General features: G+C 49.2%; 1 protein-coding gene across 2 annotated transcripts; it reads left to right on the plus strand.

Annotated features, from left to right (window-relative positions):
* Positions 1-385: 385 nt before the first annotated feature.
* Positions 386-23,351, plus strand: GDNF (glial cell derived neurotrophic factor; the record flags this gene model as incomplete). 2 transcript variants are annotated; one of them, XM_080804795.1, is made up of 3 exons in its annotated part: positions 386-422; positions 5,073-5,249; positions 22,867-23,351. In XM_080804795.1, 2 exons carry the CDS (start codon positions 5,099-5,101, stop codon positions 23,349-23,351), a joined length of 636 nt encoding a protein of 211 aa, XP_080660921.1. The 2 variants fall into 2 exon arrangements, with proteins under 2 accessions (XP_080660921.1, XP_080660920.1); XM_080804794.1 differs by lacking the exon at positions 386-422 and adding an exon at positions 3,534-3,567.
* Positions 23,352-27,443: the final 4,092 nt, after the last annotated feature.

Here is a 27,443-nt window from a genome sequence, read left to right on the forward strand (position 1 = left end):
CAGCCCGGCCCATCTCGTGCTCCCAGGCGCTGCGCCCCGAGAAGGCGCAGAGCGCGGCCGCCGCAGCTGAGCCGCCCGCCGCGCCCCGGGCCCGCGCAGCCCCGGCCAAGAGCGCGGCGCGCGCAGCCGTGTCACCCCCCCCCCCCACGCAAGGCAGCGGCGTCTGCTCGGACCTCGGTTTCTGGGGGTGCAGGGCATCGGCGGGAGAGCTGTCGGCATCCCTCGTTCTTCTCGAGGCGGCGGCGGGAGTCTTGGCCACCGCCTCCTGCGCACCCTCGCTGCCCCAGGATTGCGAATTCGTGCCCCTAACCAGTTGGGCGGGGCTCTGCGCTCCTGCCCTCGGCCCGGATGGGGCTCCTGGCTGGGACTCGGGGCTCCTGGAGTTAATGTCCAACTGGGGGTCTGCGGAGACCGGATCCGAGGTAAGTGGGAGAGCGGGCCGGGGTGGACCAGGGGGATGGCGCCTGAGTCGCCAGCGGCCGCGGCGGCCTGCAGGGCTCAGGAGACAGAGGGGGTGCGGCTGGACCCCAGAGCAGGCGGTGAGATCGGAAAGAGAAAAGACTAGATCGAACTGAGGCACGGGAGGGTAGAGGAGAAAGAGAAGTTGGACGCGAGAGGGGCTGGCCTTGCAGAGACGCCGGTTGCCTTCTCCACGTGGGCAAAGATATCTGGTGCCCCGATGCCTGTGGACCCCAGAATGTCCGAGCGGTTCAGTTTCCCTCCCCGGCTCCTCGGGGCGCTCTTCTGTCAAGTCCCGGGACGGGCAGGCTTGGAGTCATCTTTGAACCCACCGCGACCAGAAAGTGCCTTCTCTGGTCGTGCAACTGCAGAGATCTCATTGCGGGCATGTATGTAACTTACTCTTGAGTTTGTTGGGGTATGTTCCGAAGAAAGGCGCACACCCTGGGAGGGACTTCTGAAAGGTGCTGAGAGCCTGAAAACTGTGGGCTCACGTCCTCCGGGCGCCGTCTTGCAAAGCTACGTTCCTCGCCCTTTTCGGAACCCGGTCGCTTGCACTTTCCTAATGCCCGCAACCTCAGAAAACCATGCCCGTCGAGGTTAAGAGAGGGACTGCCTGGACAGTCCAGGACTTGGGTCTCCGCCTCGAGCAGGTTCTTAAAACTCCTCAAAGTCTCCGCTAGGCCATCGAAGTGATCACTTTAATGACCTCTTTTGTCCTGTAACTTTGTGCCACCTCCCCATTAACACCCTCCGCCGCTACCTTGCACCACCTCTGGGCTGACTGCGCCTGTGGTTTGGTTTACCAGCCCCACCCGGTGAAAACGAACCCTCACTGGGGAGGGGAATGGACTTTCACCGGAACCCCCAGCCTCCTGGCACCTCCCTAGTTTTGGCTGTAGCAAACCCGCCGGCAGAGCCGACGTGCGCGCTCCGGGGAAGGGGGGGCTGCCCAGCCCCGTGCTCCCAACATTTTTGCTCATTGGCGGGGACAAACACAACTCTTCCGGCCCCTGACGCCGGTGTGCTAGAGCGTGCTCGACTCTTCCACAGTATTTTGAAAATACGCTTAAGTATTCCGAGGAAGAAATGCAGCTTCCAACTCCACGCACGCGCCTCTTCCTGCAAAGCCCTCGAAGTGGGAGCTGCTGGGCTTCTGCCCTGCCGGGACCAACTGTCACCCTCACTGTTCAGCCACACATTCGCTTTGGGGGGTAGGGGGACAGTATCGCCTTTTCAACAAGTGTCAGGTGCTCAAGGGGCCCGCAGCGTCCCCAGCCCAGTCTCGCAAGGGGTTCGGGTGCCCCCGGCCCTAGAACCTGGTCTTTGGACCCTTACCAGAGAGACCTCTCCCCAGAACTGCATGCGGAAAATGTCCTTCACTTTTTATTTACCCTGGTCTTGGGCCCAGCAGTTACGGGGAAATAAGTCCTCCGTCAGGCTAGGACACGAGGCACACTGAAGAAAAGCAATACATCCTTCAGAAACTTCTGTCCCTATCCCAAAAGAAAACCCCCGAGTTACAGCACGCCCCCCACCACCCCGCCTCCCCTTTCTCTCCCTGAGACCTGGATCTTGAAGGCAAAGCCCAAACAAACCTCCCATCCTGCCAGACAGAGGAAGGTGCGGGGGCACTGGCGGCGGGGGCGCTCACCCCGGGGGAAGCTGTCATGGTGACGCGGGAATTGGGGGGGGGGGGAAAGTCTAAAAGCAGGTTACCGAGAAACCAGATCAGGTGAGGTGGGAAGGGAAAAACGGGAGAGAGGATGGAGGGTAGGAACCTGAAAAGCAAGCAAGCTGGTGAGCACATCCGGAAGTTCCGGGGGGTAATTTGGATTTGGGGAGGATTGTGGGGGGACCGGGGGCGCTTGTTCACGGATTTCATACTTAAAATGACGCAGCCTCTCGTTCGCGTGGGCGCCACGGGACTCGGACGGTTTCTGGTGCCCCCTGGTGCTGGGAACCCAGAAGCGCCCCACCGTGAGCGGCGGCTTCTGCGGGCACTGGGGCCCTCTGGGGCGCCCTTTCCCCCCGCGGGCCTGGGGACCGCCGGGGGCGGGCGCCCGCGAAGCGCCCCTTTTGCCCTGCGGGGCTCACCGGTCCCGGGCGCAGTGGGGGAGTAGGCTGTGGGGTACAAGAATGGGTGCGGGGGCACCTGGCGGAGCCGACTTCGGGAGGAGAGCGTGGTTACCGCACGTGGCAGCGCGTTAAGCAATTCGCGCGCGTAGCAAAGGCGGCCGGTTGCAGCAGAAACACGTCCTGCAGCTGTGCTTTGAGAAAGCGATAAAAAGACAAACCGGGAAGCGGCGGGGGGTTGGAGGGGGGCGCCCAGATGGGCCCTGGGAAAAGCTTCCCAGTAGACAGACCACTGTGTGTGCTCAGCTTCCAAACCCCCTCCTTCCTCCGCCCAGCAAATACCGGGAACTGAAGAGCCGCTCCGAGTGGGGCCGGGCGCGGCGGTGCTCTCACGGAGGAATGCGCCCTCCCTGCCGCGGGGGAGGTGGGGGAGCGCTTTCCGGGCCTGCGCTGCACCCGGCCGCGGGCGGGAACGGGAGCCGGGAGCCTCCTCTGGCGAAGCGGAGACTTTTCCACTGTTTCCTCTTTTGCCAGCTTCTCCACACTTCTAATTGAGGATCCCCACGTCCAATTTAAAAAGCTCTCCGTCGGCCAAGCAGGAAAAAAAGGAAAAACCCTCTTAATGCGGAAGGGAAATCTGGTGCCTCCATCGCTTCCTGCTGGCGGGCACCGCGATTTGGAATGGCGCATTAACCCCGCGGCTCCCTGCCTCTCAGGGCCGCCAGCCATTTCGCACGCACCCTGGAGCTGGCACCGGGGCGAGGGGGCGGGAGGCCTGGCGTCCCCTCCAGTTCTCTCCTGTGCGCTCCTTTTGCACGGCCTGGGTGCAGTATTCCCTGGGCCCAGGCGCCAGAATCTAGAGCCTCTGCTTTTTCCCGGGTTTGTAAACCTGCCCGCGCGGCAAGAGGGGCCGGGAGCTAGCTGCAGGTTGCGGGGAGTTCCCAGTTCCTGCAAACACCCCGAGGCCCACAGCTGCGTAGCTAACAGACGCCCGAGGGATGGAAAATGCATTCGTCTCCGCAGCGGTGGGAGGTGGCGGCCGAATTAAACGCTTCCCCGGGTGGCCTGCAAGGGAATCTGGGAGGGAGTTCTGGGTGGAGATGGGGGTAGGGCTGGGGGACGGGAGGCGGTGAGCCAGGGAGCTCCCCGAAAGATGCCGAGCCCAAGTTTTTGCGTTTACCTGCACACAGTTTTACTCTCTCCCATGGAGAAAGTTCAAGGAGATTTTCCTTAGAATCGTATATGAAGTAGGGGGCATAATTAACTATTTGAATCCCGTAGGTTCCACTTAATTTCCTTGAAAACTGGAACACGGGCATTGGGAAGACACGGGGAAACACCACACCCCGAAGTGCCTGGGTCTCCTCCACCCCCTGATTGGGTGGAGCTTGGCCCTGAGTTGACTGTGCCTTTTTCGCCCCCGCCCGCGGTTGCGCTGGTGTAGGCCATCTTTCTGGGGGTTTTGAGGGCTGAGGAGCTAAACGGAACCCCCTCGCTGAGAGAACTGAGCCCCAACTCCGCACCCTTTGGTGGTCTAGGCCTTCCCCTGCCCGCGCTGCGGGGTACCATCCTCCTGGATACCCGGCGTGGGGAGCTCGAGACTCCTCTGAGCGGGAAGAAGGGACTGGGGGTCAGAATCTCGCAAAACTACAAAAGTGAAATAGAGGATGTTCCGGTATAGAAGGAAGCATTAAAATTGTCAAGGCAAATGCAAACCCTGCCTAACAGCAATGCTAAAGCAGTTAATGGGCGCTTACTGTATGCTCCCCTAGGTCTTTCATACGTTAATTTTCCTAACCTTGAGAGGCGGAAGTAGTTTTTTAAACCTGGCTGATGCTTTGGGAAGTACCGTAACGCAGGTGTTCCCACACAGGCCAGAAGTCCCCAAGTCCCTACTACTCCTTCAGCGACAGAATACTTCTATAAATAAGTGGGAGGAATGAAGCGTGCGGGCAGGGTGAGGGGTGCCACAAAGCCTGCCCCAGCCAGCTGACCGCAGCATCTGGACCCCGGATAAAGGGTCCTTGATTTTATTCGTAAAATGAAGAGTTGACCGCTTGCTTGGCTCGAAGGCTGGTTCCCGGGACCTCTGGGAGCTGCGGAAAGGTGGGAGGGCCCCGAACCGGGCGGAGGATGCAGGGTGACGGCTGCCCCCTCGTTCTCCTGGGGAATAGGGCAGTGAGGACACCAGTACGGGTTTCGTCGTGTTGGTCAGGTATCGTGGTGCCGTCGTGTTGGTACCTGCCGGGGCACAGGCCCCGCAGGAAACTCTGACCCCTGGGATCCGCTGGCAGGAGTGAAGGGCGGTAGTAGGTTGGAGGCGGAGACCTAGCCGCGCCTGGGACGCCCCCGGGACCGGGGAGTGAGCGGGGGACTTGGAAGGAGGGCGCGGGATGCCCAGGGAAGCGCTGGGCTGCAGCCGTCCCGGAGGAGGGCGGTGACGAGTTTGGAGCGGGGCCCTACGACCCGCGGGGATGCCGCGCCCTGGGCGTCCTGGCCTAACGCGCCTCCGCCGGTCCTCTCCCCCGCCCGTGCAGGTGCCGCCGCCGGACGGGACTCTAAGATGAAGTTATGGGATGTCGTGGCTGTCTGCCTGGTGCTGCTCCACACCGCGTCCGCCTTCCCGTTGCCCGCCGGTAAGAGGCCTCCCGAGGCGCCCGCCGAAGACCGCTCCCTCGGCCGCCGCCGCGCGCCCTTCGCGCTGAGCCGTGACTGTAAGAACCGTTCCCTCCCCGTGTGGGGGGGCCGCCGGCGGACCCCCACGCACCCCCACCCGCCGCCCGCACACACCCCAAGCCAACCGGGAGGGCGGGACGGCCTCCCACGCCCGCACGGTAGCCCCCCTCCCAGGGTGTACCTGTCGCCTGCTGCCCAAAGGCCCTGACGCCCCGTCCCCCCGTCCGTATGGGACAAGTGCTGGTTTGCCTAGCCCAGAGGTTATCACATTTTTTTGCTGCCCGTTTAGCATTCGGATGAATATTTCCCCCCGCAATCACTACCAGCACCGCAGAAAAGACACAGTTGTCCCCTTTTCTCCGCTTCCCTAACATACACACGCGCTCCCCTTTTGTTTTGTTTTTTTCCTTTCTTATCCGTTTGGGTGTGCCTGACTGTGCTGAATTCTGGAAACAGTTGTTATTTCCATCCTGAACTGCCCTTGCAAGGGAAGAGGCTGAGGTTTTCCAAAACCAAGCCCGAGTCAGAGAAAACACAGAAGGGCCTCGATTTCCAGAACAAGCATCTGGGCAGTGTCAAATCTGTTCAGAAAAGTTCCGGTTCTAGAAAGACTTAAGGGTAAATAGTGCTAGCTAGGACTAGGGGAAAAGCTGTAGTTGGCTCCACACATGACAATACTAACTTTTAAGAAAAGAACATACAAATAAATAAATAAAAATCTCTCAAAAATGTTTTAGATAGACCTCTATTAGGGCATGTCAACTATGATTTGCTATAATTTGCCCTAGGCTCTTCAGTTTATCTGTTGCATTAAACAGGGTATGTGCATACATTATAAGTTAAAGGTTATTGGGGAAGTGTGTAGCTAACAGAGGTAGCACGATAATTTGACACAACCCCCCCAAAAAGCAATAGTGAGCTGTAGCCCAGATGTCACCCTAGCCACCATGGCCTTCCATTATCCCACTAGCTGTTTTCCACTTAAAACAAACTGAAGTCATATGCACAGGAGAAGCAACCCTGAAAGTCAGCTGTGAGTCCCCCAAACCTAGTGGCGTTGAGCTGAAAATGCAGTGCAGGAAATGTGATGTTTATTTTATGCTTAATTACAACAATAAAAGCCTCTTCTTCCAGAAGTCCCAAGAAAGAGGAAATAGTGCATTTTCTAAACCAAATTAAGACTTCAGGCGTGACTTAAGGGTAGCAAAAGAACATGGTTGATGCCTTGAAATTAAAGTAACTGTTTTAAGAGTTTCTGTCAATTAGTTATATAAATTTATTTTTAAAGGTTTCGGTTTCAGCCATGAATATCCACCTTAGTGTACATAAAAGTTTCTCTAATAGAAACCTAAATTTAAAATGTCCCTTAGTATCATTGTCTTCGGAATAGTACCCATGAGAGCTGAGTAAGTGGCTTTTCATTCACTCTAACAGGCCTAGGCCAGAGGAACAAGAACACAGTGTTAGACAATACTTCTCTAATCAGAAAGCTCAGGAGAAATATGACTGTGCATGATTATGAAGCTGATTAATTCATGGAAATCTAACTAGCATATTAGTATCCTGTCTACCTAGGCTTATTTAATACTGGCTCTTGATTCTGGCTCCACTTTCTCTCTTTTTTTTTTTAAGATTTTATTTATGAGAGAGAAAGAGAATGAGTGGGGGAGGAGCAGAGGGAGAGGGAGAGGAAGAGGGAGAAGCAGAATCCCCACTCAGCAAGGAGCCGGACCTGGGGCTCAATCCCAGGATCATGACCTGAGCCTGAGGCAGATGCTTAACCCTCTGAAACACCCAGGCGCCCCTGGTTCTGGCTCTACTTTTTTTTTTTTTTTTTAAGATTTTATTTATTTACTTGACAGAAGGAGAGAGATCACAAGTAGGCAGAAAGGCAGGCAGAGAGAGGGGGAAGCAGGCTCCTTGCTGAGCAGATAGCCTGATGTGGGACTCGATCCCAGGACCCTGGGATCATGACCCGAGCTGAAGGCAGAGGCTTTAACCCACTGAGCCACCCAGGTGCCCCATCTGGCTCTACTTTTAACTAATTCTGACTTTGGCCAACTTACGTACGTACTTTACAACTCCGTGAACAGTTTACAACCTTGCAGTAAGGGGAGGCCTTTCTACTCCAAAACACCAGTGGCTGTAAGACTTTGTCCCCTGGCCTTCATGGTCCTGCCCTCACTGTCCTCTGGGAAAAGACTCAGAAGGAGAGAGCCCATGCTCATTGGAATCACCCAGGGATCCTTAATGGAACACTGATGCTGGGCCTCACCCTGAGAGCTTCAGATTTAATTGGTTTCTGGTGTGGCTTGGGCGTTGGGAGATTTAGATGTTCCCAGGTAACTCTAATGTGTAGTCAGTGTTGAAACATTATGTTTGATAATACCCTAAGAAAACCTGTGCCCCATGTAAGATACAACCAGTGACAAAGCGAGCAAGGTGGCATTAATCCTACCGATGAGGGCAGGGTGGTGGTGTGCAAAGGACAGGTGGGAGAAGGGAGATTACTTCCCTTTTCCAGAACTGATGCTAAGTCATCAATGGCCAAGATTCCTACTACTCTATTTACATTTGAACCAGCAGAACACACCCAATTCCAATTTATCTGCTGGAAGACCCAATAGATCCTAGAGGACACTTGAAACAGAAATATTCCCAAAGAGAAACTGAGCTGCGTTCTAAGCCAAGTTGACTTCTTTCCAGGTATGTTCAGTTCAGTAGCAAGCTGTTAGTGCAGGAAGGCAGAGGAATGACAGTGTGCAGACTTCGAACGCTCAACCAGGGTCAGCAGGCTCCCATCACGGTGCTGACATTTATATCTTGCACACCGTACACCGTGCAGCTGGTTAACGCTTATGGACTAAAACATTAAGTCATGAGTTGCGTTGGGAAAATAGTCCCTCCACTTTTCAAATGCCTGTGACTTAGTGATTGAGCGAAGGTGCTTTTGTGCCACCTTAAGCACTCTGTGTTGTTTGAAGGGGGCTAGCCTGCACACCCTCACGCCTGAGGTTGCAGGTGTCCTGCTGCTTCTAGAGTAAACCAAACAGCCAGAATTCTGTTCCTAGCATTTTCACAGGGTGAACTACCCACATAGAATGCATAACTGGCTCGCTTGCTTGCCTACAGGTTCACTATAAAGTAAACGTGGCTGTTTCCTGTGGCAACTGTGAACTTGTCTAAACTCAAGGACTTGTGGTTTTCCCTTTGGGGCATCCAAGGACATCTTTTTCCCTTTAGTGATCTTTTTTCTTGTATTTTGCTTCTTGCCAACATCTTCTCCAAAGGGTGATTAGAGCAGGCTAGGAGGAACCTAGAAGGTGAAATTTGCAGACCTCATAGCATTGTAGAGCGGACACAGTTAACCCCTTCCCCTCCTCATGGTAAAGCAGCTTGCCCAGGGTGCAAGAGCTCCATAATGGTGGGAGGCAGGTCAGCTAAACTGGAACCAGAGTTTCCCCCAATCACGGAGACACAGAGCAGAGCATTCGGTTTTGCTGCTTAGGGGAAAACACTTTAGGTGGGAGGAAGGTCTTCCACTAGCTACTGAAACCCTGTTGCACAAGGTTGTCTGAATTTTTTAAAGGTTAGTTCATTTTGTTGTATGTCAGATCTTGGCCGTGGATGACAGCTCTAAATGTGTTTCACAAGCAAAAGCATAAAGTGCATGTGGTTTTGAAATTTGCAATCCAAAAGCATGTATTCATTCAACAAATAGTTCATGTGTGCCTGTGTGGGCCAGGCACTGTCCTAGGTGCTGGGAGGTCCTTGGTACACATAATAGGCAAAAGTCTCTGCCTGCACAGAACATACTGTCTAGTGGAAGTATGTCCAGCAGTGGTACAATCCAGTAGCACTGTGAACCAGAACTAAACGTGAACAGCCTTGGACCAGGAAGGCAGACTTCTTGCGTGACCAGAGGCCAACTAGAAGAAAGATTAAGCATTGTTAAATTATAATTACAGGTAATACACAACTTATTGTAATACGATGAGACTATTTTCCCCCAGTTGGGTAGCACATCGAAATTTCCTGTGGAAACAATTTTATGAATCAAGCTATCCAGTTTCCAGGCCAGCCCACACAAATCTAGGTGTAAACCAGAATATAACTGAAATACAGTTCACAGTATTATTAGGCTAGAGCCTCTTCCCAGGGTGCCAGTTCCCATAAGTTGCAGAAAGAGGGCACCGAGCAAGAAATCAGGGAGTCCCAACAAGCAAGAGTTCCAGTTCCCACCGTTGGATCAGACTAGGGTTTGGGTCCCAGCCTTGGCACACAACCAGCTCTTACTTAATCTCTCAAACCTCAGTTTCCTCACCTGGAAAATAGGGATGCTATTACAGCTTTCTCCTGGGGTTGCTCCGAGGGTTAAATGAGAAAATGCTTTGTAAAGCCCATGCCTGATAAGTAAGCGCTGCTGTTATTAGGGGCCATCTTCCTTCTTCCAACAGCCCGATGAAAGCCTTTTTCCCACCTTTTCCTTCAGCCTCTGCCAAGACGTTGCTCTAAATGGTGGGATTTCAAGCAGCACAACATAGTATGGGCAGTGAAAGAAATGCAAGCCTTACAAGAAGGCAATGGGGCCCCAAAGTCTGTCATTTGGTAAACACTTGGTCAGGCCAACCTTGCCTGGGATTCTGCTCCCCGGGTCAGGCCCCCTGGCTCTTCCCAGGTTTCACAGCTCCTTCCCTTCCCCATTTTCTTGAGTCCATGGAGTTCCTGTGGAGTTTTCCCCACCAGCTTCCCATGGGCATGTTAGGGGGACCCTCTTCCCCCACTGGGGAGAAGGGAGCCAAGGCAGGCAGACCCATATGTGTAAGTGATAGGGGAGTGTGGGTTGTAGGCCACCTGTGCTGAGTATTTCTGCTTTAAGTGATCCCTGCTGGATATTTAATTTAAGATGCTCAATTTAAGATGTTTCGGAAACACAGCAAAACCCTTCTGGTGAACTTTACTAAATGTTAAGCCTGTTGTTATCCAGCAAAGGAAGCTTCTAGAAGCTAGTTCAATGTTAAGCTTTCCAATCTAATGTTATGGGATATAGAACTTGGAATGAATAAGCACCATTTACCTATTGCTTCTTCTTGCTTTACTATGTGAATGAGCAGTGCTATGATAAAGTAAATATCTAAGCTGGAAGGGGACTCTGCCCTTTGGGATGAGGCTTTTGAAATCAAGAAATTTCATGTCCAACACTTTCATGAGGAATGGATTCCTCACTTGAGATCTGAGACCAACATCTCACTCTGGCCCCAGTCTGGAGACCGATATTACACTGTTGCTGTTTAGAGAAATCTATTTCAGGCTTAATTTGGATTGGCCGGTCTTAGGACCTTCGGCTGATCTGACAGCCTAAGAATTATGCTGAAAAGATTCTACTTTCTGTGATATAAAAATAAAGGCAATCCGCTCCCCACCCCAACATCCCTTTCATCTTAGTTTGTTTAGCACTTAATGGTCCATTGCACCTTCATTCAATTAAAACACTTATTCTTTAATTAATCACTTGAGCTCAATCAAGATGCAAGTATTAAGTATCTTTCATGTGTTAGGTGCTGTGTGGCATCAAAAAGACAAAATGGTGAATTTAAACAGCTTATGGTCTGGTTGTAAACTATGGAGAAGCAGATGGGTGGGTGGGCGGATTGTCAGACAGACAGATATGTCTACCAAGGGGCTTATATTAGCTGAGGTCATGGTAAGAATTCTTAGCAATGAGGTCACTGGGATTTGGAGATCACAGCAGGAAAGGATTCAGGGAAGAGGGAGGATTTGAGCTGGTACTTGAAAGATGGGTATTAGGAAGGGAAGGGAATGGGGAAAAGACACATTCCAGACTAGGGAGAAGCATGGGCAAATTTATGACCATGATATGGGGAAGGGCAGGTGGTAACTCCAAGGAGGAGGCCAGACCTCCTGTCCAGAGATGAGGACAGGTGGCGGGAAGTAGTATGAAATTTAGGGGATCTCCGCAGGTGATCCCCAGATGATGAGATGCTATAAATCCAGGACAAGGAGGGGTTTGCTGTGTTTGATGGCAGTGGAGGGCCACGGGAGCATCTCGAGCCGGCAGGTGGCTGTGGGTGTGGGATCTCGCTGCAAAGCCGTCTCACTGTAAAAGCTACTCAGGCACACGAGATGCTTGGGAGTGGAGTCTGTAGCATTAGGCATATTTTTCATTTTGAGGTATTGTGTTCTCATTTTTTAAAAGGGCACAATAAAGGGCATGTTCTAGGCACAGGCACTGTTGAATCAACGTATTAATCCTCAAGGAAGTCAATAACTACAAATAAAAACTGAATATTAAAATTATTGTCATAGCACCTTTTGGCTATCCAGATGGTTGACTCCATTTTAAATGAGTAAGTTTTGTAGCTTGTCCAAAAATTGAGTACATTTGAGCTCTACTGAACGGGAGGAGATACTTGTATCCCATTTTACAGATGAAGAAATGGGACCTCGAGCATTGTTCAAGGTCACGAATCTAGTAGATGGTGAAGCCAGAGTTCAGACTTCTGGCCTCAAAGCCAGTATTTCTTGGCTTTACACAGACTGTGCTCCCATATTAGTAGATTAAGAAAACACAAACATTGGCTTGCTAAAAATACATTCACTAACCCTGAAACACAGATTTTTCAAGAAAGTCCAAAGAGTCAGCTAATAGAAGTAGGGAATATTAAATTTTTTAAGCCCCTCAAAATTTATTTATTTATTTATTTGACAGAGAGAGAGAGAGAGAGAGAGAGAGAGAGTGAGTGCACACAAGCAGGGTGAGCGGCAGGCAGAGGGAAAAGCAGACTCCCCGTTAAGCAAGAAGTCCCAAGAGGGACTCGATCCCAGGACCCTGGGATCATGACCTGAGCCGAAGGCTGACACTTAACCCACTGAGGAACTCAGACACCCCTAAGGCCTTTTTTCATTTCCGTTTGTGTGGCAGTGGGCCTAGGCTCCTATTATTAGTGGCTACTTTGAAGTCCAGATCAGCAGCTTTTAAGGAGGAAACGTGAATTTCTGTACATACGCCAATACCACCAATGCCTGTTGCTGTGAGAGGAGGCTTCCTAACATGTGGGGACAAGTGAGTTCTGCTTATATGTTTGGTAGGCTGACAGAATTTGGGAGGCCTTCCAGGAGGTACTTTTTCTCAGATCAGTCCTGTTCAGCCCTGGGAAGGGGACACTGACATGGGGAATCCAGGGCCACTGCATAAGGGCCAGAGTGACCCCCCACGGTGGGAGCAGGAGTGAGTTTGCACAGGGAGAGCTGGGGTCACTATTGGGAATCTACCAGTTAGCTCAGGAGAGGCAGACCCACTTTTTGCATGACTTTAATAAGGTCATGGAGGTGGAAAGGCACGGTTTTAAAAGTCTTCAGTCTTTTTTGTGTGTAAATCTGCAGAAAGAATGTTGAAAAACTATTGCACACTTCTAAGAGGATACCTAAAATTTTTGAATCACAAGTTTAATAGCCGTACCAGATGTAATTTCCAGCCCATTAGGGAACTGTAGGTGTGCTTCACGTATATTTGTAGTGAAATCTTCGAGCTGCAAATTTAGCTTCTTCAATTCATGGGAAACTAGCAAACTAATTAGCCCAGATAAATGGACTTTTTGGTCAGAAAAGATATGACTTTGTTTCCAGTTCAAAGACACATGTTAATATACATTCACGACAACCATCACAGTTCTGGATCCTAATTACATGATGAAGTGATGGGTGGGTAGGTGGACAGGCAGACAGGGGAAGCCCAGACCCTTGCCGTGAGTGTCTGGCCAGAATGAAATATGGAACCACCCACTTGCATATCTTGGTTTATTCATATGGAACTTCATAGTACATGGTTCATAGTACAATAAACACCACGTATCCTTCACCAAGACTGACCTCTTGTTAGCATTTTGCTTCATTTTTGTCCCCTGAACCACTTGAGAATTAGTTGCAAACATAGCATCAAATGCTTCTGTACTGTCTAAGAACAAGGATATTACCTTACATTACAACAGTTCAATTATCAGTCTCAGGAAGTTTAACAATACTGTTATCCAATACACAATCCATATTCGTATTTCCCCAGCTGTGATGATAATATCCTATGTGTTTTTTCCCCTTAATCAAGAACCGCAAATTGATTTGATGATTATGTTTCTTTTTTGGGGGAAAGATTTTATTTATTTATTTGAGAGAGAGAGAGACAGAGATAACAACAGAGATAGTGAGAGAGAACATAAGCAGGGAGGAGAGGGAGAAGCAGGCTCCCCTATGAGCAGGGAGCCTGATCAATCCCAGGACCCCAGGTTCAGGACCTGAGCCGAAGGCAGACCCCTAACCCACTGAGGCACCCAGGTGCCCCATTGATCACCTTTCAGTTCAGGCTGTCTTCCTGCTCTTTTGTAGACTTGCCCTTCAATTGGGATTTGTATGGCTTTTTCCATGTTACGAGATTCAGGTAAAAATCCTCAGAATACTGAGTCCCTGATGATGTGTCCTACGTTAGGAGCCACGCATGCCTGCATGGTCCCAGCATGGCCTCACAGTAAAATGAGTGAGATGGGCAAGAAGCACCCCTCTCTCACTGAGGTGGAAGGCTGATTTTGTAAATGCAATCATTTTTGAATGATTTGTATAGCTGATTCCATGAAGAGTCTTTGACATGCCAGTAAATTCTTTCACGGGGGGTGGGGGTGTTGCATAGCAAGTCCCTCCTCACATTTGACCGTAGGAATCTGGTTCAAATGACAGGGAACACTTTTCTTTTACCCCCTGTATTTTCCTCTCATTTTGCCGGTCCTCTGCTTGCCCAAGTCCCTCAGACCGTCAGCGTTCCTCTTAGTCACCGCTCAGTGGGCCCCTGGGAGGGGCTGAGGGAATGAGAACACAGAGCCCTGGAGCATTGTGGGGCCTCTGGCCTCACACAGGGCTTTGTGGGAAGGGAGAAGCAAAGGTTCCTTTGCTCCCAGGGTCCTTTTGGAGTTTCCCCTCTGAATCCACCTGCCTCAACACCGCAAGGGATTCTTTTCCCAAGTGGCTATTTGAGTGCTTAATTTTACTGGGTAACTTTCTCACCTTCCCGTAAGGTTTTCATAAATGCAATCTCAGAGCTCATGGGGTGCGCTCGTTAGCATGGGGGTGTTTACTGCTGACCGTGAAGTGCTTTTAACTCACGCCAGGTGTTCACGGATTAGTTAACAAATGGACACCCTGTGGGGTGTGTTTGTGACTTAAGAGCAAGAGGATGGACATTTTCCCTCCAGGGGAGCCGTGCTGTATTACTGTAAAATTATTAACATAACTATAATGAAAGCGTGGACCACATAGGTGGAAATCAGAGCCGGGCAATCAGAATCTGATGGCAAAATGAATGCAGTCTCGGTGAGGTTTTGGGGCTATTTGTCTTCCTAGAATAATTTCCATTACCCTCATGGCAGGTTTTCTTAGTTAAGTTGTGGGATAAAAGTTCAAGATCGTATATCTAATACTCGTGTGAGATGTTGGTCAAAGTAGGTGGAGATGGTAAATAAAATGGCATTTTGATGAGCCAAGTGGCTTTTAAGAGTATACTCAAGGCTCCTTTTTCTATATTCTGAAATGGTTTGCATACTAGTTGGGTCTTTTTCTTCTGCCTTGAGAGGATCCAGAAATGCTTTTTTTAAACAACAAAACACTGGTGTTTTTACAAAGCAAATACTTTTCGAATAAACCCATGTCATGCCTTCCTGTCAACAAACCACGGGTCATGAGGAGAATGCACTATAGCTTTGGCAATGGTCACAGTGACTTAGTAAACTGCCTCAACTGGTGAGTTACTCTTAGGGAACTAGATGCCCTAGACCCCTCTTGAAGTTAACCCAGGAGTACCCAAGGACTAGGCTGGTGTATCTAATCTGGGAGAGTACTCTGTCTAAAATAGGAAAACGACGATGATCGTTACATAATGTGACACGTATCTGCATTCTGGTGCTTAGTGACCCATAGGCTTCTTATTTTTAATTAATTCAAATAAGTGGCAAAATTAACACGTAAGTAGGAGCAGAGGACAAAACTCTGTAGAATTTTTCGGAGAACTAGAACATGGTCGTGGAATAACACCACACATTTCAGAGGTCGCTGAAGGTCAAATAGAACAAGAGTCAACAGCTTGCAAGGTGGGCTGGACCCGTGATCCATTTGGTAGCAGTCACAGTGGGGGATTCTCGCCTTGGAATCATAATCTGGGTATGACCCAAACATGCTTGAAGTGGCGAAAACAGAAATGGATAAAATAGAGATTTTTAAGAAAATGGCAAGTTTAGCATTCGACTTCCCGTCGATGGAGCCGGAAGGCTGACAGCATGTTGGCGGAGTATGTCCTCTCTGAGGCCATCAGCTCCAGCCCTCCCTTTACAGATGGAGACTCAGGTGTAAGGATGCCTCCCCTAGAAACCCCTAGAACCCCCTAGAACCTAGGGTGTTTTGAGACTCAGCACCCTTTCTACACTTCTTTTCACCTCTCCTGCATGGGGCAGAGGAAGATGTTGAGTTGAGAGACACCCCGTGGTGATTATTTCAGATGTAACCAACGCAGTGAGCCAAGAGGTAAACTGAAAAGGTCAAGAACTGCGAGACCTTAAAATACCTCCCGTGCGCTTTCGGGGGCCCTGGGCAGAACGCTGCTGGGGTGACAGCCAGAGGCGGCCTCTCCCTGACAGAGGTCACCCAAAATGGATGTTTTCAGCAAACCCCACCCCCACCCCCAGGACGGAGGCCATCTGCATCTCAGGCCGTTAGCACTGGGGCGGGCCCCAGAGAAGGTCCGGTGGGGCTCAGGAGGACTCAGTGACTGGCCCAAGGTCCCCAGACGGTCAGGGACTGACCCCAGACTGGAATTCGAGGCTGTGTTCTCTCTAGCTCTGCCCCGAGAGCTTCGTTGTCTGGTGCCAGAGTGAGTTTGAGGAGCTTCCGGAGATGGGGCCTCTCTGTCAGAATCCGCCACCGCCCTTGGCTGCTGGTTTTCCGGTTTTAACTGGGAAATTGCCAGCTCTGCCTTAGAGTGATATGCAAGACCCAGGGCACGGGAGGTGGCCCTGAACAGCATGGCTGTTCCCTTCCCGGAGACGACTTACTGTATTCTGTGGCCCGCAGGAGCCCGAGTTTAGGATCTACTTCACCTAACTCAGTTCGTGCTGAATTTTCCAACAGAATGTCTGTTTCTCACTGGATTTGGTAAATGTGTACAGGTGAAATCAGCGTATCTTCAGCTTGTTTGAGTAAATTACCACATGCCTCGAGACTTAAAAAGCTGCATAGTAGTAAGCTTTTTTTTTTTTGTACTTAGAAAGAGGTGTGGCATGGAGCCTTAGATTAAGTTTGAACTTTATTTTTTTTTAAAGATTTATTTTTAAAGATTTATTTGACAGAGATCACAAGTAGGCAGAGAGGCAGACCGAGAGAGAGAGAGGAAGCAGGCTCCCTGCTGAGCAGAGAGCCCGATGTGGGGCTGATCCCAGGATCCCGGGATCATGACTTGAGCCGAAGGCAGAGGCCTAACCCACTGAGCCACCCAGGCGCCCCTAAGTTTGAACTTTAAACCAACAGGGTCCACATTTATGAGTCACGTGGCCTTTCTTTTCATCTTCTCGGAGCCTCAGTTTCCCGATCTGCGAAGTCAAAATAATACGCAGTCCCTAGTTAGCCTTGCAGGGATGTTGCGGGGCTTAAAGTTGATGTTGTAGGAAAAGAGGCATCTGTCCCTCTTTTACATTGGTAATATTTTATGTGCATCAAGGAAGCTGTTATTTTAAAACATAGAATGATGAAATTTTGTAATGTGAGGAATTTTTAAGTTTTTTAATACTTATAATATTTCAGTATTTAAGTATTAGTGAAGAAAAATCATGTTTATATCTTATTGAAAAGTAAAAATAATGTATTCCAAAGAATGACAAGAGCTGGGAATTTTCTTGAGAATCTCTATCAGTCAGTCAGGCTGATTCTTTTCATATAAACACGCATGTGCACACATGTATGCACACATGTATGTACGTATACGTGTGTGTGGATAGATAGAACTTGTGTTCTGCATGTGGGTACTCTACAGAGCAGTCTGGGCTTTATCTGGGATACAGACAGGTAAAGATATCTGATTAAATACTCCCACCCCCAGGTTTTCCCCTCACCTCCTGTCTGTGAACAGCCTTTTCGGGGAGGCTCTCCCTGTGAGGACAGGCTGCCCAGCACCTCAGCAGCCTGGACATAGCCTTCCGTGACCTTACCTTCCCCAGCCACCCCCCCCCCCCAGGGTGTACCCACTGGAACGCGGCACTACCTGGAATAAGACCTGTGTGGCCTTGGCTTACGCAATAGCTCACCCGTGGGCCTCAGTGTGTTAACCCTTGCCCTTCTGGTACATAGCAGCTGGCTACCTTACAGTGGAGTACAGATGCTGGTCCTCCCCCAGAGCACAAAATAGTCGGGACTTTTCTCCGGGGCCCCTGCATCCTTGAGGCTGACTCTGGCCTGGAAGACCGTTCCTCTAAGAGAGGCTACTGTGGGTACCAGGATCTAGCCCTACCCCCCCCCTTTTATTTTCTGGAACTCTCAGAGCCTCAGGGACCTTCCCTCTGTCCCCAGAGCCCACTCACACTCTCCTTGTGCTGCCTCCCTTTGGGGCCCATGGGTTGAAGAGAAGCTGAAGACTGGCTTAGACACCCCCCGCCAACAGCCTGGCTGGGGCAGAGAGGCGGACAACCTGATATGAATATAAAAGGACCCCTCTGATTAAACTGTACTGTTCTTAAGAGAAATCTAATATTTAGGAGACTGTTTTGTCCATGGGATGCCTGCTTGACTAAGATAATGTTTTGAATTATGTACTTTTTACTTAGGCTATTACAAGAAGTACTCTGCGTCCTTACATTGTTCCTATAAAAACTCAATTACCTTTACAAAATGGTCAATATCCCAGTCCTTTGTTCCTGAGGTGACTTTACTGTCTTTCCCCATAATCAAGGGAGGCAAGGTCTCTGCTGTGAACGGTTTGTTCCCAGAAATATTCCCCCAGTACAAGGTTTCATTTGTTTAAATAACACTGTTTATACAAAGGACACATCAAAGTTAAAATATTTTAAAGAGAATAATGCCAAAATATCTGGTTGCATACTGAAGGGTCACTTTAAATGCATTTGAGTATTTTGATTTTTTTCAAAAACTTTAGCTTTTAGACATGATTTTCCAAGATGTATCCTCCAAGCGGGTCTGGGAAATGAGCAAGTGTTTGACCTATTTTTTAAAAATCGTGCTCCTCTTTTGTGGTTTGCAAGTATTTTACTATCAAAGTTACTACTCACGAGGGCTGTTTGTATAGCTGACATTTTGCCAAGCCCTTTATAGGATGCAGAAGAAAGTGATACGCCATTAAGTTTTAATTTAGGGAACTAATCCAAACCCTAATCCCCTACATTCCCCTCAGCTCCGTGAATTCTTGGAAGATAGAGGCAGCTAGGGGTTGGCCAGAGCCCGGGGTTCGAGGCCTCTGCAGAATTTCTAAGAACAGGCACAGTGAAGCGAAGAGCTCCTCGTGCCCCCGAAGTGCCTTGTGTTGATAAATTAAGGCGCCTCTCCATAAGGGAACTCAGTCAGCATCAAGAGGCCTGGAATTAGGAATCTAGTTGGAAGAGACAGGCCTATTTGCTCTGTGGTTTGTAAAATATAGTGTGAGTCAGCGGCGATGTGGGCCACCCACCCGACCCGTCTTAGAAAATAGAATGTTACCCTTTTCTGGTTTCCAAAATTCATATCCATGTAAAACTTGCAAACTAAATATTTATTTATTTATTTATGCTTTATTTTTTAAGGAGAAGAAAGGAAAAAGGGAAGAAAAAAAAAAAGAACAAAAAACCTCTGGGCTCATCATCTGGAGCCTAAAACTGGGGCTTCGATAAATATTTCCACATTACCCACCAGTCATGAGGGAGATTTTTCCCACCAAAAGGAAAAGTTCTTACCAGCTATGTCCTTCGGTTTTACATCAGGCATTTATTGACTGCTTCCTAGGTTCCTGGAAGCTTTTTGATTCAGGATTAATAATCCGTTTACCACCTCATCCTAAAGCATAAGTGGCTGGTGCATTCTCTCTGCTATCCTCTTCACCTTGAAAAGCCAACTGGAATTTAAAATAAAGGAACTAAACTTTCTCATAACGAAGTATAAGTATGTTGCAAACATCATTTAGGACTGCTTATACGAAAAATGTATTTGCAGTTTATCTGAATTCAAATTTAGCAGGGTGCTCTGTATTTTACCTGCAAGCAAAACCAATGGACAGCCATGTAGTCAAAATGTCATAAAAAGGCGGGAAAATGATTTTTGGGAACTTTGAAAGGATCAGGCAATAAATAAGAACAAATACTGATTCAAATTGTTATTATAACTCCAGTAATATAAAAGTATGTAATTTATCATTGCATAAATTAATGAGTCCCTAAACCAGTATAAGCTGAACTTTTATAACTCGAATGTTTTCCTATGTGTTTATGTTAAGATTTTAGTAATGTTTCATCCTGATTTCTGATTAATCTTCAGTTCTTAATCAACTTTGACTTTCTATGTCCCCAGGTTCTTAAGTTACTGATCTATTCAAGAATTCTTGAAAAAATTTGGGGGGATCCCTTCATGTGAGTCCTTTTGTAACACAAAGGGTCTTTTGGGGGAACATGAAGACTTTTGCGGTACTTTGATTAATCACCTCTAATATATCAATTTTAGAAGTTCAGATTTCTATACAAGTACGGTTTTTTGAAACTGAGCACATCTAATTTCCTTTTCAGAGCTTATTATTGGAAAAAATCATAAATAGCATAAGGAGCTCATTCCTCAAGCCATTCATTTCTTTATACACAGTGACTTAAAGGTTTTTGTATTTTAAGAAGAAAACTTCTTAAGGAAGTGGTTCCGAGGAAATGATTAATCAGAACTCCTCCCACACCAGTCCTCACAGAGAGAGCCCCTTCCAAGCCCTGTGGGGAGTCAGACCTTGAGAGACTTGCCTGCTGCAGGAAGCTGGCCAGGTAGATATTTCACTCTCGGGTGGAAAATGATGGTGTCACTCAGGGCATGGCTGCTTCCCGTGTGACGTCATGGGCTGTTTACCTGGGAGCTGTTTATTTCATGATGGTGTGGTTCTTAACCGAAGTCTAAGCGTCCCCTTGAAAAATTAAGGACTCCTTCTTCTCCCCTTGTGAAGTGCCCTGGTTCATTCAGAAATTATGGTGGGCTTCCAGGGACAAGATCCTATTTTAAGTGCTTGGGATCATGGGTGAACAAGCCAAGCAAAGGTCCCTCCCTCCTGGAGTTGGCTTTCTATCAGAGAAGAGAGACAACAAATAAAAGACTTAAGAAATCAGTTCTATAATGCGCTGAAAGATAGTATTATGGTAGAGGGTGGGGAAGCAAGGCAGGGGGGTCTGGATTCGGGCTTGGGGACACACTGTATTTTAAACAGGGAGGTCATGGTTGGACTTGGTGGTGGTGACATTTGAGCAAAGACCTGAAGGGTTGTGGGAGTGAGCCACTGGGTGCTGTGCAGGAACAGTGTTACATGCAGAGAAGGAACAGACAGCACAATGACCCCGAGCTCCTGCTTGTGTCTGATATGTGATTCTCAAACCCAGGGTGCTTTTGCCCCCAGGGACATTTGGCAATGTCTAGGAAAGGTGGGGGGCTATCACTGGAATCTCGTAGGCTAGAGGCTGGGAATGATGCTCACCATCCTACAATGTGGGGCACAGCCTCCTACAGCAAAGAAGGATCCTGCCCAAAATGTCAGTGGGGCTAATGTTGAGAAACCCTGTGTGTGAGAAGCGGTGAGGAGGCCTGGAAAACTGGAGGAGAGGCAGTAAGGGAAAAGAGAAGTAGAAGAGAAGATCAGAGGTGACAAAGACTGGAGGAGAAGGAATGGCTAGGCCAGCAAGGGCCTTAGGCCAGTGTGGACTTTGACTGTTACTCCAAGAGAAATGGGGAGCCATTGGAGGGTCTGGAGCAGACATGACCCACATTAACAGCTCTGGCTGCTGAGTGGAAAATAGGTTTGAAGGAAGGTAAGTCTGGAAAGAGGGAGCTCAAGGCTGCTGTGGTAATCCAGACAGAGACAATGGGCCCAGACCAGGGTGGGAGCAGCTTTATGACTTCTAGGCAGCAGGACTTTCCAAAGCCAAATCCCAGATATCGGACAATGAGGCATCCTGGGGGTTCCACACAATCTGCACTCTTTTCATTACTACGTATCCTAGATTATATGTTCTACATAATCTAGATAGATCAGTGTTCATCAGTAGACTTATCAATTGATTGATCAAGCAATTGGTATAGTTAAATTGCCTTAGCTGGATTTTGTTTTACACACAGGATTCCTGATATGTGTTTTAACAATCAATCCATGACAGGGGCCCCTGGGTGGCTCAGTCTGTTGACTGTCTGCCTTCGGCTCAGGTTGTGATCCCAAGGTCCTGGGATCAAGCCCCGCATCGGGCTTGTTACTTAGTAGGGAGTCTGCTTCTCCCTCTCCCTCTGTCTGCTGTGCCCCCCAGTTGTGCTCTCTCTTTCTCTGCCAAGGAAATAAATAAATAAATCTTTTTAAAAATAATCCATGACAAAACAATTAGGCAGGAGTCAGGCACAAAGTAATCCTTCTCTGCTTTACCGTGGTCTCAGCAAAATACGTTCACTCTTGCCAATGACTACTTTGAGGTGTCTTTTTCTGAGCCACAGATAACCCTAAACATGCTAAGTTACCTGAAATGGGGATGAGGGGAGCGTAAGAGTTCTAGGCCCTAATAATGAGGGGTTTAAATGGCTTTCTTCTTTTAGAAATGCATTAAATTGCTCAAACAGTTCCTCACCTCTTACTTGATCAGCCAAAGCAGATGCTGCAACAGAGCAGAAAACCCCAAGAGACTGGGAATCCTTGCTCTAACCCCAAACTTCTGAGAAGAGCTGCCTCCTCGTTCCCTCTGAGAGCCCCTACTCCAGCTCCGATTCTCAGCCAAGAAAAATGGCCTTCAAGGAGCCACCGGCTCCCAGCAACTGCAACACAGACTGGTTAAAAATGGCAGATGTTGGGGCGCCTGGGTGGCTGAGTCATTAAGCGTCTGCCTTAGGCTCGGGTCATGATCCCAGCATCCTGGATCAAGCCCCGCATCGCGCTCCTTGCTCCGCAGGGAGCCTGCTTCCCCCTCTCCCTCTACCTCCAGCTCAGCCGATTCGTGTTCTATCAAATGGATAAATAACAATCTTAAAAAAATAGAAAATTAAAAAAAAAAACAACCAACAGATGTTATTCAAATGGAAGATGTGCTTCTGAGGACTTGTTTTCTGCAAGGAAGTGTGTCTGTCCCCACATGCTAGTCTCCTCATTCATTCATTCATCCATTCATTTATTTTAGTCTCCTCTTTTAACTGGATACTTTCCCTTCTGAGGGTGCATTTTTGCCTCTGCTCCCAGGAGGGGTCGGGGCGGGGGGAGGTTGCACGGGTCACTTAGCCTGACCAGCTGCTGGTTCCACTGGGGGTCCCTGCTAGGCTAACTTTGGAGGCACTTTCCCGGAGAAGCCCGCTTGAAACGAGCCTTGTTGTCTCCTTGTCGTCTCACGTGACCTTTTCTGTTTTCTCGCTGAACAGCAAACATGCCAGAGGATTATTCTGATCAGTTTGACGACGTCATGGATTTTATTCAGGCCACCATCCGAAGACTGAAGAGGTCGCCCGAGAAGCAAATGGCCGTGCCACCCCGGAGAGAGCGGAATCGCCAGGCGGCGGCCGGCAGCCCGGAAGGTTCCAGGGGGAAAGGGCGGCGAGGCCAGCGGGGCAGAAACCGGGGCTGTGTCTTGACTGCGATACATTTAAACGTCACTGACCTGGGTTTGGGCTACGAAACCAAGGAGGAACTGATTTTTCGGTACTGCAGCGGCTCCTGCGACGCAGCCGAGACAATGTATGACAAAATCTTAAAGAACTTATCCAAAAATAGGAGGCTGGTGAGTGACAAAGTCGGGCAGGCTTGCTGCAGACCCATCGCCTACGATGACGACCTGTCGTTTCTAGATGACAACCTGGTTTACCATATTCTAAGAAAGCATTCCGCTAAAAGGTGTGGGTGTGTCTGACTCCGGCTCCAGAGACTGCTGTGTATTGCATTCCTGCTACAGTGCAAAGAAAGGGACCAAGGTTCCCAGGAAACGTTAGCCCCGAATGGAAGATGAGGACCAAGGAGGCGGAGGAGGAGGACAGAGGAGGAGGAGGAGGAAGAGGAGGAGGAGGAGGAAGGCAGCCGTTGGGGGAGCCTGGTAGAGGGAGATTCAGCTACAGAGAACTGGGCGGGAGAGGAAACAGCCATCTGGACTCTCCCGGCCGGCAGCCGATGTCACCAGCAGCTCAGGGCTGGGGTCCCTGGTTGGGTGTTTCTTGTCATCGGACACAGCCCGCCACGGCCGGCCCCGGGCGCAGTTGCGGATGCACTTGAAACCAGACCAGTGTATCTCCTGTGGTTTATTTTCACACATCTGGAGACACCTGGGAAACGGTCATCCTGGTGTCGTTCCTTGTCACGACGTTTTACTGCTGAAAGCAAGAAAGGCTTATTTTTCTGTCACTCAGCGGAAACATACCCCAGAGAGGAGGAAGAAAAAACAACACAACACAACACAACACAAAAAGCAAAGACACAAGAGATCATTACCTTTGAATTTGAAAGTCGAAGCCTGAGGTTTCCTAAAGCCAGTATGGTTTGCCAACAGTCGGTCAGTGATGGATTTGGAACCTGGTGTGCGGGGCAGAAAGAAGTTGGCTAGGAACTAAAAAGGCTGTCCTCATGACTAAAAACAAACCCGAAGGTATTTCCTTGATGACCTTGGAAACAGGAAACCAGTTGTGGTTTTCGGCAGCATTCTTGCAGGAGAGCAAGTGGGGAAGGCCCCCAGCTGCCCCGGGGCAGGGGGACCCGCTGGGCCTGCCAGTTTACAAAGAGACAGAGGTTACATACCCCCCAGCTCCATTTAAGCATGGTCACCAGTGACCAGAGAAGTTACTCGATGCAATGCATCTGTTTCAGATACAGAAATATAGAGAAGATATTTATTGAGATTTAAGTTATTGTTATTTATTACCGTTCACTAATGAGTTGCTCTTTCTCCCCTTATTTATTAAAGTTTCTTTTCAAGGTGCCAAAATATATGTGGTCGCAAAATGCAAAGAAAAGTGACAAAGGAAATTTTGATTGGGAACAAGGGTCCATGCTTTTCAAAGTATTAAAAAGTTTCTCAGTAGGCAAAAATCACTTACTTTACCTTTTTAAGAAAAGCCCTCCCTCATCTCCCCCACATTTCAGCCTCTTCCCTATTTTTATTTTTGAGAAAAGGAATGCGTCAGAAGGAGCGCTTCTGACAGGCCCCCTCTCGGGAGCGGTGTGCAAAGACCCGTAGGCTCTGGTTTTATGTCCTCGCTGTTCTATCGCTGAGCAGGTCTGCCACACGCTCCCCTTTCTGTTGTATGTACGCCCTTACTCCCTTCCACGTGTATCTATCTATGACATGCATAACCGTGTATATGAAAGGTTAAATCCCTTTTAGTAAGTAGTCCTGGAGTCAGTGTTGACCTAAAAGTAAGATACAAATCCTGTCAGCTGGCCATGGTTCTGACCCGACTCTCCCTCCGTCCTTCCATCCACCCACTGTCTTCTAGAGAAATGTGGTCACGCCCAGCGCAGCCAGGGAGCACGTGGCCCACCTTCCAGGAACGAGATGTATTTGGGTGCTGTAAAAGCCCCTTGGCTGTCCCCTGGGGGCAACAGTCGCTGTCCCTGTAGAAGGAGGTGGCCCAGAAGGGAGGATATCTGGCCCAGCCGCATACACACACCGAGTCTCAGGCCCACAGAATGTCCTACCTGTACGATGAAAGTCTTTGGAGGGGCGGGGCCATAACGTGGGAACAATCAGCTCCTCGCATGAGTCCCGGACATGGGATTGGCTGGCAGCTGACGAGGCACGAGGCGCTGGGCCCTATATTAAGAGTTTGTTGCATGTTTCATAAAAGGGATTTTTATCAAGGAAATCATCTATCACTATCCAAGTGGCTAATAGCCCGAAAGTATGACAGATTTAGCAATTAAGTGACCTACTAGCCTCCCTCAAACAATCATGTGAACTTTGCAAAGTAGCCAAGAGGCACCATTTAGCAGACATCCCTTCCCCCAAGCCCCAAAAGACCCAAGTTCACCATCATTCTGTCCCTGTCTTTTCTGCTTCTCTTGCACAACTTGGAGATAAAGTAAAAGGAACCCCCTGCCCCCGGGGCCAGAGTGGGGACCTCGCTGAAGAGCAGCCTGCTTCAAACAGTGACAGACCCAGCCGTCTGGTCATTCTTGAAGCACAGTGTGACATAGCCCCAGGACCGTCTGTCTGGTTCAGACAATCCTGGCAGATTTGGTGGCTGGTGTCCCCAGGGGTCAGCCTCAGTTACCCCCCCAACCCCAATTCCCATGAAAAATCCTTGTTCACAGGGGCTCTAGGACACAGTGGATGTGGACAGCTCATTCCCAGCATCACCACAAGCAAGTTTTAACTGAAGCTAATCACTCTACCAAATCCACAAAAAGGGTAAAGTTTGTGATTTTTCTGTATCATTGCGATTACCATCTGATCTGGTAGGGAGTGCACTTCTTTGGAAGTTCTGACTTCTCTGATCTGTCTCAGTCGTTTGTGTTATACAACCAAAGTTCTCTACAGACTTTATTTTTGTACAATATCATTTTGTAACTTTTTACAAATAAAAACTCATTTCTATTGCTCCCTGTCCTTCTGTCCTTCCTCCCGTGCCCGGGGACCACAGCTAGCCCAGGCAGCCATCCCAAGCATTTAGGATCAGTCGGGCCCTGGACCCGAAGCCCGCCCCTGCCTTCACCACCACACAGCCCACAGTTCTGTCAATGGCCTTGCCCGTCTGCTGTCCACAACCGATCCCTACCCAAGGGAGAACAAACTTGAAACAATGTTCCTCACTTTTTCCACCCATACTTCCGGTGTGCCCACCCTCTGCCAGGTGCTATTCAAGGCACTCGTCATCCCAAAGTGTCCAAAACCAAAAAGCTTTGCCCTCGTGTAGTTGGTATTTTATTTTAGTGGAGACAGACAGTATTCAAAAAAGTAAAAATATGTAGTGATCCAGGCAATAATAAATGCTATGAAGAATACAAAGAAGCTATTATAATAGGGGGAAATGGGGCCTGCTTTAATTAGAGGTGAAACTGAGGCAGGATTGAAGAAACAGACAGCGCCAACAAATGAGCATCTTGGCTTCTGCCCTGAACCAGGCAAACACTTGGATGGAGCCACCGCTCAGCACGACTTTGGGGGACGCCATTCATATCTTTTCTGTATGACAGTCCTTGGAGTCGGCTCAAATGGTGGCCTTGAGCCGAGTGTATTCTGGTAGCAAGAAGAACACACCAAAGAGAGGAAATGCCAGCACCCTGGGTTGGGAAGGAGAACATGCTTCCTCCTCGGATGACACACTCCCTGTGTTATGTCACAGGCAGCCTCGTGACTATGAAAAGGTAGCCTTGTGTGGTGTTTTAAACCCAAAACAAAACTCGGATACTCTGAAAACTCATTCCAAGTGTCTGCCAGCTGAGGTTTTCCAACAGACAGCCTTCAAAGCAGGCCAGGCTTTGCCCAAAATGCTCTTTCCTTCCTGACGCTCCTGGCCCCATGCACTGAGAGTCCACGGTGTCTGGGGGGACCCTCTGTGGGGCCTGCGATTAGAGTCCTTCTGCCAGGGCTGTGCTGGGGCCAGCCATGATTTCTGTCAGCCAGATTCTGATACAAAGTTAGTGACTTGCAGAGGGAATGCAAAGATTGTAAACTCTTGGCTGCCTTCGGTTCCCTTTTAAGAGCCATTTCCCCAAAGTAGGCTCCCGGGATTGCTAATGGGATGATATGCTCCTCAAAAACAAATGGAGGATGGGGTGGTTCTCTGATCAAATAAGTTTGGAAAACATTGAGTTAAATAACATCAAACAGTATTTTCAGGTTAAAAAGAGAAGTGCAGAACTTATCAGAACCTTGATTAGACCAACAAGCATTGTGACAGTCTAGGAGGGGCATGGTGTGTAGTGCTCCCCAGGTGGGTGGGGCCAAGGAACTGCCTGCTGCCTTGTTTTCTTGGCATGACACCTATGCACCATCCCTTGGAACTACTGCCTG

The sequence above is a fragment of the Martes martes genome, assembly GCF_963455335.1.
Source record: "Martes martes genome assembly, chromosome: 5".
Taxonomy (NCBI): domain Eukaryota; kingdom Metazoa; phylum Chordata; class Mammalia; order Carnivora; family Mustelidae; genus Martes; species Martes martes.